General features: G+C 35.0%; 1 protein-coding gene across 1 annotated transcript in view; it reads left to right on the top strand.

Annotated features, from left to right (window-relative positions):
* ccdc102a (coiled-coil domain containing 102A) overlaps nt 1-7,406 on the top strand; it is a 91,051-nt gene extending 83,645 nt beyond the window's left edge. Inside the window, exon 9 of the mRNA XM_051115368.1 lies at nt 4,717-7,406. Coding sequence (XP_050971325.1) covers nt 4,717-4,858 — 142 coding nt within the window. The 3' untranslated portion in view covers nt 4,859-7,406. The remainder of the gene's footprint in view (nt 1-4,716) is intronic.
* The last annotated feature ends 7,609 nt before the right edge of the window (nt 7,407-15,015 follow it).

Raw genomic sequence — 15,015 nt, 5'->3', positions numbered from 1 at the left:
TTTTGAACCTCAAACATTAAGAAGTTACAGTCAGTCTTAACAGAACATGTTGGTAAAGCAGGGTTTGTTAACATGACAGAGGTCAGGGGTGGGATACAGATAAAAGTGTGTTTGTGCGTATGTGTGTGGTGGTGTTAATTCTCTGTAAAGCACTTTGTAGACCTGATAGCTTAAAAGCTCTGAGGAATGTGGCAGATACGGTTCTCTGTGGAGGAACCAGCCCAAAGACGGAGGCACGGTGATGGGGCTTTGCGTGCGATACTGTAGATCTGATCTAGAGAGCTGGTGGTATGGATCTGTGCAGCTTTAATGTAGTTTGCCAGTTGTGCTCTTATCTGAGTTTCCAGACATTAAAAAGCAAGCACTTAAAGCACACCTCCACTGACTGACAGGCAACTCATCAGCTTTGTGCGGCGGAGGGAACCAGAGAGGGGGAGCTGCACAGTATTTCTGCATTATTTTGTACTAGCGTGTGGGGGAGGAGAAGAGGGGGATATATTAATAAATATATCAAACAAAGGATAATGAAAATGTCTCTGGTGTAGAATGGGATTATCATGTATGTGACGGTGGTGTCGCGATTTCACGGTTGCTGTATCTGACTGACATGTTCTTTATTGTACATGTCTCTGTGCCAGTAATGTCGGGGTAGAACAATTACATAGCTGCTTTACTATTGGTCACATTGGGTTTCCATTGGTTTGGTAGTGCAGAAGTCAATTCCATACTCTAATCATGGATAGCGTTTTACATCAAAACAGGATAGATAATATCATGCCTGAGGGTCTAAATTTATTCTTTGTCCCATGATAAAATTGAAGAATAAAAGGCTAGCAGAGTTGCTGATCTCAGAAGTGTATATGTATGGGCCTTTCTATAGAACTGGTGCAAACTGCTGTCCCCCAAAGCCCAAAAACACATTTAAGTATTCAAATCTTAGATGTTTACGAAGATCCTTTTATTATCTATCGAAACCCAGAATAATATTTAAAATATTAGTAAGGTTAATATATTTAAAATCATCATTTATCGGGTGCTTTCAATTGGGAGGTGGCTGTCCTGAACCCTAATCCCTAAATTAAATTTATGAAAATATTGAAATAATTATTATTATTTTTTTTTTTTTTTTTGCCATTGTTGTTTTTAAAAGTATCTTTTTGATTCTTTTCAAAAGTAAAGTTAAAAAAAAAAAAAGAATGGGTATTGTTTTGGTTTTGGGACAACTTTGATGAAAGGTTTTGATCCACTCCAAATGTTGACTACTGATTGAGATATATATATATATATATATATATAGATTTTTTTTTTTTTTTTTTTTAATTAATTAATTAATATATATATATATATTTTAATTATATATATATATATATATATATATATATATATATTTTTTTTTTTTTTTTTTTGTAGATTAGGAAACTTTGTCAAAACAAATTGTCCTGCATTTTTTATGTCACAACTGAAACAATGTATGTTTTAGTCCATTGGCTGAGACTCATTTTAACTACACCCCTAAATATGTGTTCAAAAGTCTGAAAAATCTGAGTAACTTTTTTTTTCTGCAAAAGCTGTCTTTTTTGGGAGTTATTCCATAACATTTAGTTTTTGTGTACCACTGTTCAGAACTGTGTTCGCTAACCATGTGCTGATTAGCATCTTTGAGCTAGTTTCAAAAGTATCTAAAATTGCCACTACGAAAACATTTGGTAGAGTTTCTTTGTATTTTTATGTTATCCCACAATACAGTTTCTGTTTCACTACAGAAACAGTCACAACCGAAACATGTCATCATTATTTCGGTAGTAACAAAAGGAAAGACATAGTCCTCATATTTGGGGGAAATAAACAAAATTTTAGTACAGTCCTGCAATTTTTTTGTATTTTAGTATGTTTTAGTAATTTTTTAGTTTGCAAGTTAAAATGCTGTAATGTGTTCATTACTGTCACTACCAAAAATGTGCAGTCATTACTGAAACATTGGATGTTTTGTCAAAAATGAAGTATACTGAATTATCAACTAAGATGTTATGATATTTTTTTTGGTTCAATGTATATTGAAGTTAATGAAAACTTAACTTTGAAATCAGTATGATCAACTTTTTGCCTTTTAGAACGAAAAATTGGATTCAAATAACAACAAATCTCATAAATTACACTTTAAATATTGTTAAAAATGTAATTGTTACTGATTTACCTCAAAAAAATAGCAAAAAAATATATTTATAATCTAGATGTAAGCAAAATCTTAATAGGTCAATATATAACCCTTCTAATTAAATTATTATTACTGTGTTTCGGAAATGACAAATTGGAGGAGAGGACACATGTTCCAAAACATTCCAAAAATACAAAAAGGAGAATTAACTGCATAATTACTATATATATATATATATATATATATATATATATATATATATATATATTGTAATATATATATTAAAATGCTTTCTGAAGGATCATGTGACACTGAAGAATAAAGTAATGGCTGCTGAAAATTCAGCATGGTTATCACAAAAATAAATGACATTCGAAATGAAAATTGAATTTAAATCAGTTCATTTAAATTGTAATATTTCACAATATTAGCTTTTATTTATTTATAATCAAATAAATGCAGCATGGCTGAGTTTAAAGGAAAAAAGTGAGTCACATGGCATTTTCATTTCTGGTGATGGGCTTAAAAAAAAGACATAATCAAAATGTTTGATATTTAAATTTTACATTTTAAATAATTATCTCCATGTTGTTTGTCTGTCACCCAAATGTTAAAATATTCACGGTCTGTCAGATGAAGCCAAAAGGCGTGAGTCACTGTGTGGGCTCAACAAAAATCTTTTTTGTTTCACTGTTTGTGTGTGTCTCTGGATTTATGATCTCTAGTGTAAATTGCAGTCTTGTTAAGCTTTGGACTCGAAAAGCTTTTAGCCTCTGTGAGTGAGGCACTGTGGTCAAAACAGTGTAATGTGTAATTTAACAGCATTTAGTGTTTCCTGACAGTAGGTCCCTCTTCTGTGGAGGATCCCGGGCCCTTATATGCACTTATTTGCCCCTGAGAGGCAAGAAGCTTTTCATCTGTTCAGTTATACAAACACTAACAATATAGTGAGTCATCAGCTGTTCAAAGACAAGAGGAGGGTTTTTTTTCTCTCGCTTCTTTTCTTACATCAACCTCTTCTTCTTTTTTGTAGTATTTGTTGTTGTGATTGTTTTACCTGGCCTGTTTACCCTTCCAGCACTTCAGTAGCCAGGAAATATTTTACTGACATGCCACAAGGCCATTATTTCCTTACAATTACATCACAAATGTACAACTACAGTACCTGAAAAGAATAGAGACACAAAACAGAAAGAGAGAGACTGAAAGAAAAGGGATGGGCATGAAAATACTGAAGGAACGGAAACTGTTGTCAGAAAGAACTGTGTGTACTGATGACCAGCTGTTTGTGTTTGCTATTATAATACTCTCAAATATTCAGATATCTTATGAATCATTGCAAACACAAAGGCTTATTCTATTCAATTCCCATTGGATGCTTATTCTGAGCTATTTTGCATTTGCACAGATAGAGAGAGCAACTCTATTTCAACATTACATTTGCAAATATGTGTTTATTTTCTGATGCATTATTGACCTCAGCAAGCTGAACTGATGCATTTTATTGATCTATTAGCATGTATTAATATTGTTTGCCAGTGGTTGTCCTGCCAGCAATAATGGAGGATGTACAGTTACTTTGATTCTCAGAACTCCTGTTTGTTTGTTTGTTTTTGTGATTTCTTCCTATTCTAATGAATAAACCAAGAACTCTCATTACTTAGTTACTTACAGTGGCTTAAAAATGCATGAACTGTATTATAATAAATAGCCTAATATAAACTCAACCATAATACATGAAACTAGACCTTTATCAGACTTTCTGTATTTATTTGAGAGGGTTTATCTATTGTTTATAATTTTAAAATTAATTTTTTTATGAAATGTGTTGCTTGAAAATCTGTTTAAATGACACACTGGATGTTTTTCTTAAATCTAATGCATTGATTTTACATCAAGTGTGGCTTAAGTCCACAAATATACACTATCAGTCAGAAGTTTTTGAACCGATAGATTTTTAATGTTTTTAAAGAAGTCTCTTCTGCTCACCAAGCCTGCATTTATTTGATCTGAAGTACAGCAAAAACAATAAATGACATTTATAATGTTACTTATTTCAGATTATTTCATTTTATAATGTCTGTTTTAGATTCTTCTGAACTTTCTGTACATCATAGAAACCTTAAAAAATTCTACTCTGTTTTCAGCATAATAATAATAAATGTTTTTTGAGCAGCATCAGAATATTAGAATGATTTCTGAAGGATCATGTGACTGGAATAATGATATTCAAAAATTCTGCTTTGAAATCACTGGAATAAACTACATTTTAAAATATATTATAAGAGAAAACTGTTACTTTAAATAAAATAAAAAAATCACAATTTTACTGTACTTCAGATCAAATAAATGCAGGCTTGGTGAGCAGAAGAGACTTCTTTAAAAAACATAAAAAAATTTTACTGTTCCAAAACTTTTGGCTGGTAGTGTACTTTTTGATTCTGCTGTGATTACACCTTTCTCATTCTTTATCTCTTTCCTTTTCTCTTTTTCCTTTCTTTCTATATTGTTTTCCTTATTATTTATTTATTCACATGCTTATTTTTTTGGGGGGGGGTAAGGCTAAGGCGTCAGCAGAATCCTGGCCTCTTTGGCAAGATGAGGACATCAGCTTCATCGCGTTTTGTGCCTGAAGATGCAGACGCCCCCCCTAGCGACCCAGATGAAGATGAAGAAGAAGACCTGCAGCTCCAAATCCCCTAAACTCTTCGAATGTATGAAAGACTCATAGATCGCACTCAAACATTTCACCTTCCCCCTTCATTTCATCTCCCAGTTGAATCCAGAAGAGGACACAGACTTCACAGCCCTCAGCAGACAGATGAACGCAATGATTTTTCAGTACCCATCTAAAAAAAAAAAATGTGTGCCAGGGCCAAAGCAGTTTCTGAAATCTCTGCTTGTGTCTCCACCTATATATTACTGGTTATAGTCCAAGATGGCACATAGATGATCGATATAAAAATGCACATTACATTGTACTAGTTCATAGACCATTTATAGTCCCAACTGTTGGACTTTTGAGGGTTTTATGAGCACTAGAAAAAAGGCCTTTTGATGCCAGGCGATTCCTAGAATTCACATGCGTTAGCACACACATTAAAAAAAAGCCAATTGTAACAATTGTTCACACTTTTCAACAGTGAAGCCCTGGAAAGAAATTGATGAGGTCTGGACACATCACATTACATTCCCATCTCTTATCCGACCTACAAAAGCACCCATGCGTCCATACAGTACCTCTGTGTTTCTGCTCCATGTACTGTTTACATGCATGTCTCTTGCCTCCTCTATTCATTTTTTCCCCATCACCTGCATTGTAATTTTTTCTTGTCACCCTTTCATTTGAATTGTTCCCTTTTGCTCTTCCCATTCATTTTGATTTCTTATTTAATCTTTTGTCAGCCCTCCCACACACCCCCGTCCCTTAACACCAACTCTCACATCAATATTCAAAACAACCCATTCAGAACATGATGATTATGTTTCCTGTGTCTGGGGAACGTTTCATTTCTGCTGTGTTGTTACTGAAGAGGCAGGCAAATGCTTTGTTTTTTGCCAGTAGTTCTGTTTTAATTGTCCCAAAGTTTTTTCTCTTGGTTACCATATAAATGTGTTTCTGTCTTTGCAGTGGAGAACTAGTCTTGTTTTTATATAGGAATTAGGGAGGGGGGATCATGGGTAGTTTGTGAACGAGTCGGTTGGATTCTTATTAAATATATTCAAGAATAATTGCTTTCCCCTTTTGCATTTCAGCCTGTCGAAAGGGACCGGTGCATTTAACAAATGTTCTGTTGATTTTAAACAGACTTTTAAGCAATATTATACTGTGTACATCTGCAGTGGGGACCAAAACTGACTCATCTTCAACTGGGACATTTGTACTGGTCATATTAAAGTATTTATCAGATGTTTGTTTTTTACCTAAGTGGCCTGTATTACAGTTTTTGTATTTGTTTGTGTTTGTATTTTACCTCTATAAATGTTAAGTGTATATACAGTAAATATTGGCTGTGTGACTGTTATTTAGTATCAAAGGTGTCATAGACATAAAAAAAAAAACTAAAAATGTCTTGTTTTGTGTTTCACAGAAGAAAAACTGCATTTTTGAAACAACAAAGCGAGTAAATGACAACATTTTCATTTTTTGGTGAACTATCCTTTTAAAGCATTTAAAGTTATCATTAAATTATAATGAACAATTACTTCTTATGGAATTTTGCAGTTTCTTATAAATTATGTATCTATGTACAAATTTTAAAAGTTCATGTGTCCTTGTAATCTTTAATCAAAAATGATCACATGAGATTGAAGCAATTAGCAAACAATCCAATCAGTTCCAAATGTACAAATTTTTGGTCGTAAAAACTCCATCATAATCTATTATTACCCAGCATTTGAATTTAGTTACTTTTATTTTTGTTCACACATTTTCATTTTTAATTATGAACCTACAGGACGATATAGGCTTATGCATTTATTTTTAACAGATGAACAGATGAGACTGCGTAACTTTTAATGTTCAACACCAAACCTCGCAGTGACAGATTTTAATAGATTCTCATTTTTATGAACCAATATTGATTTGTAAATCCCAATCGATCTTTTGGTCTATGCTGTTTTCAGTTGATGAATGAACACTAGTGTGCCTCCTATCCAATAAATCGCAATAGGTTAAGCTTTGTTACCTTTTTTTTTATATGAAACAAAGTCTCAGATTTCAAATTCTGTCCATTTCATTAGAAAATTCAAGCAATAAATACGGTTTCGGAGCTCTTTAATGCGGCGTGATAGATCGTTGTAACTTCTGGGTACTCTTGTGTGTAATCAAACGCATAGCAAAACATTCGTGACGGTTTCATTTTTGTTCTGGATCCCGTGCTCTGCAAGAGGGTGCTCGCTGCAGAGCCAAATGGGAGGAGCTGGAGCTCTTCTTCCCCCTCGCTGGAGGTAATGGGTGGAGATGGACACCTAACCACACCCTAAGCCCTACCCCTTACCTTTTCCTAAACATAACTCCACCCATTAGTTTACACAGCAGTGGAGCTGGACATCCAGAGAGGGGGAGCTGGAGGCCATTTGGCTCTGCAGTGAGCACTACTTGTGCTTTGCTGCCACACCGGAGCGCACTCGCCACCAACTGGACAGGGGTGGGAATTACAGTTAGAAGTTACAATAGATCACCCTCAGTGTAATCTGTCAAAGTGACAGATGGCCTTCAGATTTTTCTTCACTGATTGGGGAAAAAAAAAAAAAATCCGTCAATGACGGACAATTTTCGATTAACGCGACCTCTGCTCCCGCCTTACTTTTTTTTGTTTAATAAGCCGCTTCACTCAGATATACCTCGCAATACTGAAGACTATCGCAATTTTGTTTCATGCCGACTTTAACTGAAATCACACAGCTGACTGCACCTTTCTAGGGACGCTATGCCTCTCTGTGACATCTTTATAATAAAAATCTCCTAAAAGCTTTCTCATATGCTTTGAGTATGTGCCATGCTCTCAATGATAATTAATTGCAATGCAGGTAGTGTTATGCTTGAGTTGTTCTTCTTTCAGACATGCTTCAGCAATCAAAGATGACCCCAGGACAGATATCTTTATGTACGTGTATCTGCATTCTAAGTGGTCTGTAATATATTGTATGCTAAAATTAACTAGTTATTGTAGAGAGGATTCAGATCCTTCAGTCCAACCTCACAGCAGTTTCATTTGTTTTTTTAAGTGGTTTATTCAGCAGAGCTTGATATATAGCTAAGCAGGCTCCAAACTGAATTATTTTGCAGAAGACATTTACACACTGCACTAGCAGATGCAGTTGGAAGGTCAATGTGCTGGTGCGCCGAAGCATAACATGCCAGAAACTGAAGTCCCTAGAGACCTATTATTTTGTGTTTAAATATATGTTTAAACTGCATCAGGTTGTGTTCTGCTTCATTGGATATTTTGGCTATTACCGAGGCTTTGAGGAACTTCCCGCTCTGTTATAATGATGATAGTGCAGAGACCGAGCAGCTTTAGCATCCAGTGGCCAACGTCTACCTCTTAATATGTTTTATTCCCTATTTTCCCTTTTCTTACCTTGTTTAACTTCTAAAATCTTCACTTAAGCTGATCTTCAGGACATCTCTGTCTCTTCCACCCATGTATGACAGATGCTGACAGAGCCTTTCTGTGCCACTGAAGGAGAAGAGACGAGGTGTTAACTTTTTTGCTACCTAATGTAGTGTGTCCTCAGTTCTACCTGCACTTATGGTTAATGTAGCAAGTCATAATCTGAAGCAGGCAAAGACTAAAATAACATCCTTACTCCTTCCTGGCCCCTTTAACGGCCTCCAATTATCCACATCTCAAAGTTGTCGAGGAATAAGTGCTTCTGTGCGAAATTCAATATTGACATCTGGAGACCTGAAGTGTGACGGCTCAAAAGTGTGCAAGCAACGAGAACAGCATGGTAATGACTATATAGAGAGGAACAAGGTTTCCCCACCAAGTGTCTAGAACACACTTATAGTATACCGCTTTACCACATTGACACTTAGTATAGACTGTCAGCAGGTTGTGGAGGGAACTGTGTTGAATGTAATAAAATACAGCATGTAGTACTTACGCTTTCTTTGCATCGCTCTGCCCTGCTCCATGTAATATTTGGTCATGCTGCTTACATAAATACCAGAATTGTCCTTTTGCAGGGAGCTTGATTGACAGGCGATCTGACCAATCATAAGGTCGATTCTGCCATTTTGTCCAACAAACAAACAGTGGTGGATTTAAACTTGTAAAATTGTGTGTATTGATGTCTTTCCACAGTTTAAATAAAATACCTTATGATGTTCCTTCATGTTTACTTTGTGCTTTGATGTGCCTCCTGTTCACAAGCTTGAATGTGCTTTTCACAACAAAACCCACCCAATTGCATTTTGAGGGGGGTCCCCTGGTAAAAATCGCGTTCCGGGGGTAAAATACACATATTTTGGCAGGGTTCTCTTGGTAAAATTTGCATTCCAGGGGATGAAGATCACATTATTGGGGTCGCTTCAACACACGAACATGAAAAACAACCCGCAGCAACTGTGTTAAAATAGCCAAATTCCACTGGAAAATTACGGACTTAGCAACACTGAAGATATTTATTGATTGAATTTCTTAAAAAATTACCAAATTTGAGAGCTGAGACTTTGTTTCATACCAGAAGTAACCTCCTCTGTCTTTTCTGCTGCCACATTGTCAGGTACCTCTTTGCTCCACGATGCAGTGTTACCAACTTAGCGACTTTGTCGCTAGATTTTGCCACTTTTCAGACCCCCTTAGTGACTTTTTTCCCCTGTTAAAATGATCATTCCAGAGGCTCAATATTACATTACTGAGGTCGCTCCAACCTGCAGAAACAGTGTTAAAGTAGCCCAATTCTGTGGGAAAACCGCGGACTTGGCAACACTGTTCCTATCTCTAATATATTTCGTTTCGTTGTATATTTTTGCATCCCCATTTGCTCAAATAGCTAAAGAAAAACTCCACAATAGTGTTTTCACGACTTTCAATCAAAGAGGGAAAAAAATGATAGAGACTGTTATGGTTAGTCAGAAGAGAGAACGATGTCAAATTTACCGTCCCTCCCATAGACGCTGCATTAGAAACACCCTTGCATTAGCGTTAACTAGTTGTTTGTAACTTGAAAAAAGGTGGTATAATACAAAGTATAGTGTTAGAAATGTACATACATGGACTTTCAAGGATTTTTTTTCAATGCTTTATTATTTTATTATTCCAATGCCATGAGAACATGAGGTATTACATATTCATGCCAAATTACAATAGCTGCCAGAGAAAAGAAAAAGAAAAAAAAAGAAAATCACATAAAATTCAATGCTTTCAGAGCGTTACATGTTTTCAGTGCTTTTTTGTTTTTTGATTGTTCCAAAAGATTTACATACAATGTAAAGTCATTAATAAAATGGAAAAAATTTGGTCTACACTGAGCCCACTTTTTCTTATGTATATGGTATTTTCCTAACAGAATAAGCAATTGTATGTGTTGTTCCTTACAATTCAAATTTTTATTTTCTGTATGAAACAGCGCATCAAATATACAAATTTCTATCATACTATCTATCATCTTTCTATTAATATAGAATTCCACATCCTTCCAAAATAATCTTGAGTAAACACAATGAAAAAATAGATGCAAAATATTTTCTTTTTCTTGATCACAGGTATATGAAATATTAAGCTTAAATCTTTCCAAAACATGCTTAGCAGGATAAATCCTATGAAGTATTTTGTAAGACACTTCCTTAATTTTGTTATTGATACAAAAATTATCTGGCAACTTCCATGCTTTAACCCAAGAGATATTACCAAATAAAGACCAAAAAAAAAAAATATTGCTGCAGGTAAAGACACAGAACAAAGAGCATTCCTTATAATCTTATTGTTACACTGTTGTTTTAAAACATAATTTTTAATGAAAATATTTCACCTCCAAGGATTTATGATGATGATTACTGTTAAAACGCATCATCACAGTCTTGTGAAAAGGGTCCATTGGTCATCGTTATATCTGTTTTTACAAATATAGGAGGCTTAGAATTTGCCGTCTAGTTGTAGTCGATACTTTTGTACGTTTTAAATATCTTGTGTATAGCGGTTCATCTTCTATGTCGTGAAATTTTGGCCAAATGTATTAAACAACAAGAAAAACTGAGGGCTTATGTAGCTACAATAAACTTTATAACCAGTAAATTGATGAAAACACGATTAATTTACTGCCTTAGATTCTAAGGCGTTCTAATGATGGACAACACACAGATCTCCGTCATTCGCTTGTAAAAAACCTTTTAACCCCATTTAAGCATGTTAAGTGCAAGTGTCTGATCATAAAGCCAAAATACCAACACTGACGACGCATTGTGATACTAGTTTTTAATGTAACTTGTCTAAAGAAAATGTCATTTGTGCTTTGGATACTACCGCATTAAGGGGAGTGCTGAGTTTTTATGTAGTTTGCTAGGTGTCTATGATAATCTTGAGATTTTTTTTGCCTGTTTGTTCTATTGTTCACAGGTGAAAATTGCAAGTCTGAAAAGTAATACCACATCTCTCCTCAAAAACTGTACTTCTTGAGGTATCATTCATGACTGTAGTACAAAAGCTAGGGAGGAGACATATTACAGACTAACACAATGTGAAAGACATTTTTTATCATTTACTCAACCTCATGTTGTTCCAAACCCTATGTGACTTTCTGAGAAAAGTCTCAGTGTCCAAGTAGTCAAAATGTTTGGTTATCACCATTATACAAACTGTCTTCTTTTTTATGTTCTGGAGGAGAAAGTGGTACAGGTTTGGAATGATACAACAGTAAGTATATGTTAAATAAATGGGTGAACTGTCCATTTAAAAGTGAATACTGAAATTCCAGATACTGAAAAAAATTATTTACAATTACTTTCGCTCATGTCATCCATACCCATTAGAAAATGTCAATCAAAATGATATCTGCGTATGTGGCTAAGAACAATGTGTGTTGAGGAGAAAATGAATGGTAATTTTAAGCTCCTAACAATGCAAGCCATATCATGGTAAAAGTGCAATACGTTCTGATTCAGAAATAAACTTCTGTTCTTTTGTTGATGGGTTAATTCGCACCTAAAGTTGCAACACTCTTAACAATCCTTAGATTCGCAATTTATTCTGGGCTGTCTTTATGTGGCATTGCTTAATATATACGTGCAAAGTAGCTGCATATTTACTTGAATATCCAGTACTTTTCCTCTGTTGTTAAGGGCTGTAATTTCTCTGATTCTCTGTCACACAAGGAAGGAGTTAAGCAAAGACCCCCCGGTACCTGTGCAAACTGTGAAAATGACAAATTAGACCTTAAAAAATGTGTTATGCCTTTAAGATGCATGCAAATTTACCACCCACAGAAAGTTTTTAAATGTCACCATTTGTCCTTTGCGTGACAGTTCTTATATTAGCCGGTGTCATCTCAGCTGAGACGGCACACCTATGGTGAAATCCAGATGTTGTACTGAAGGCAGCACGCTCACTTACACCCATGACTCATTCACAGGATCATTTCAAGTAGGTGTAAGAGTGTTTACATAGTAAAGGTTACACATCAGGGCCGTGAATATATTAAAGCCATCTGTGGTTAAGAGCCAGCAGGTTCTGGTGCATTTAAAGAGACAGGAACCTATAAGTCAACAAGTATTAACTTTAATCAGATTGTCCAAGAGATGATATTTTACTGATAGAAATCTTATCTGAATTTGTACAACCCAGTAAATGACCTTGCTGCTATATATATAATTTGATTCAACTTTGTAATTGTAACTAAATAACAACATCGCCCCCTCACATATTGTACTGGAAAATCATTCTGATGGTCTTTTTTTTTTTTCCATGTAGCATTGGAAAGTCTGATTCATTCAGAGCATCAGTCTATCTGGACACTTCTCTCTGTGTAGGATTGGAAAGTATGATTCATTTTAGTGAGCAGTTAGTTCAGATGGGTCATGTAAATAAATATTTTGACAAAACAAAGATCGACTGATTTGACTTCATGTACTATAGACAGTATTTTGACTTGGTTGTGTAATTTAGGTTTTTAGGTTTTTTTTTTTTATTATAAATGCACCTGTTCAAATTTGATATTGAGATCGTACCTTCAAAACCTTTTTTTTTCTTCTAAATGATATATTTTATAATTAGTAATAATATATATTATATACTTTAATTATAGCTTTTTTTTAAAGGATTTAGAGAATTTAAAGGATTAGTTCACTTCCAAAAAAAAAAAAAAAAAAAAAATTACAGATAATGTACTCACCCCCTTGTCATCCAAGATGTTCATGTCGTTCTTTCCTCAGTCATAAGGAAATTGTTTTTTGAGGAAAACATTTAAGGATTTCTCTCCATATAATGGACTTATATGGTGCCCCCAAATTTAAACTTCCAAAGTGCAGTTTAAATGCAGCTTCAAATGGCTCTAATTGATCCCAGCTGAGGAAGAAGGGTCTTATCTAGCAAAACGATCGGTTATTTATTTATTTTTTTATTTTTAAATACAATTTATATACTTTTAACCTCAAACACTCATCTTGTCTAGCTCTGTGTGTTTTTCCGGTCATGACAGTTAGGGTACGTCTAAAAACTCCCATCTCATTTTCTCCTCCAACTTCAAAATCATCATACGTCGTGCAGAAGTACCAACCCAGAGTTTACAAAGTAAACATGCAAAGAAGATCAAACACCCTTTACAAAAAAGGTAAAATGGTGATGTAGGACGATTTTGAATTTGGAGGAGAAAATGAGACTTTTTAGACCTGCCCTAACTGTCATGACCGGAAAAAAGAACAGTTCACACAGAGCTAGATAAGAGGAGCATTTGAGGTTAAAAAGTATATAAATTGTAATTTTTTTTTTTTTTTTTAAGAAAATCCACGATCGTTTGCTAGATAAGACCCTTTTTCCTCGTCTGGGATCATTTAGAGCCTTTTGAAGCTGCATTTAAACTACATTTTGGAAGTTAAAATTTGTCCATTAAACTGAGAGAAATCCTGAAATATTTTCCTAAAAAAGCATTTCTTTACAACTGAAGAAAGAAAGACATGAACATCTTGGATGACAAGAAATCCATACATTTTCATTCTGGAAGTGAATCAATCTTTTAAATATATACTGTATAAAACTTTTTTTAGCTTGTACTGTAACTACAGTTTCAAGGTAGCTTCCAAACACTGGTCAGTTTTTGTTATTTTTTTACATTAATCCCCAGTTGTAACCTAAAAAATATTTAAAATCCATGTGTTTTTTTTTTTTTTTTTTTTTTTTTTTTTAAGGGGGAAAAAACATGGTGTTCTTTTTTTGCTCTGAGAACTAATTTAGCATGTGCAAAAGATCGACAAAATTAACTCACTGGACACGGCCTCAAAAAGCTGCGATTCCATCACTTTGATTAAAAAATGGATTAAATTTTTCAATTAAAAGGAGCCGCTCTTAATTACTGATGCTGGGTGAATACATACTCAGAATGCTGCTATTGTTCTAGGATGCTAATGAGAAAAAGCAAATTCAGATTGCTGAACTGCTTACAAGCCAAGAAGATTAGAGCTAGTAATTAAACTCTTGTCCTCCATATTAGGCAGTTTAGTCCAAACAGCTTTAAACTGTTTTGTGGAGTCCTTCAGGACTGCAATAATCGTGCCATCAATCATTTTATTTTGGGAAAGATAGTCTGTTCCTTTTTCAATGAACAAAAAATATTTTTTTGTCATTTCTGTCCCTGTACAGAGAGACAAGCTGAAACAAGTGAACATGACAGGCTCATCAGCTGGAATCTCCATCATGACTCCCAACAGTGAGTGTGCAAACCCTTCACTGTGCTGTCAACTTCAAATGGCGCACCTGATGCCAACTTTGACAGGCCGGAGAAATAGAAAATAAACAGTTGTTTCACAGACAACAGGATTTTTGTCCCCCATCTCTTATTGAAATTCCCTTCTCTCCCTCAACTATCGCAGAGCTGTCTTTCCAAGCGAAGACATTTGACAACAGAGAGACACTTTGTAAGCTTCCACCGGTGCAGATGCTATTTCCTCCATATCTCTCCCCAGCACGCCGTGAGAGTTAAGAGATAGCATAGCACCACGTCTGTGGGAGAAAGAGCGAATTAGATAACAGATTCTCAAATATCACTTGCTTGTAAAGCAGAAAGTCTTTTGATATTCATCTCACGGTCAGCTGTCATTTCAGAACGCATGTCTCTGGAGGCAGGCTGGTGTGGGCAGAGTGTATCTACTGCTTGTTTTGCTTGTTTCATATAATGGCTGTTCTCAGGTATCTGTGGTG

The sequence above is a fragment of the Labeo rohita genome, chromosome 7 (assembly GCF_022985175.1).
Source record: "Labeo rohita strain BAU-BD-2019 chromosome 7, IGBB_LRoh.1.0, whole genome shotgun sequence".
NCBI lineage: Eukaryota > Metazoa > Chordata > Actinopteri > Cypriniformes > Cyprinidae > Labeo > Labeo rohita.
This window is presented reverse-complemented; position numbering and strand designations above follow the sequence as displayed.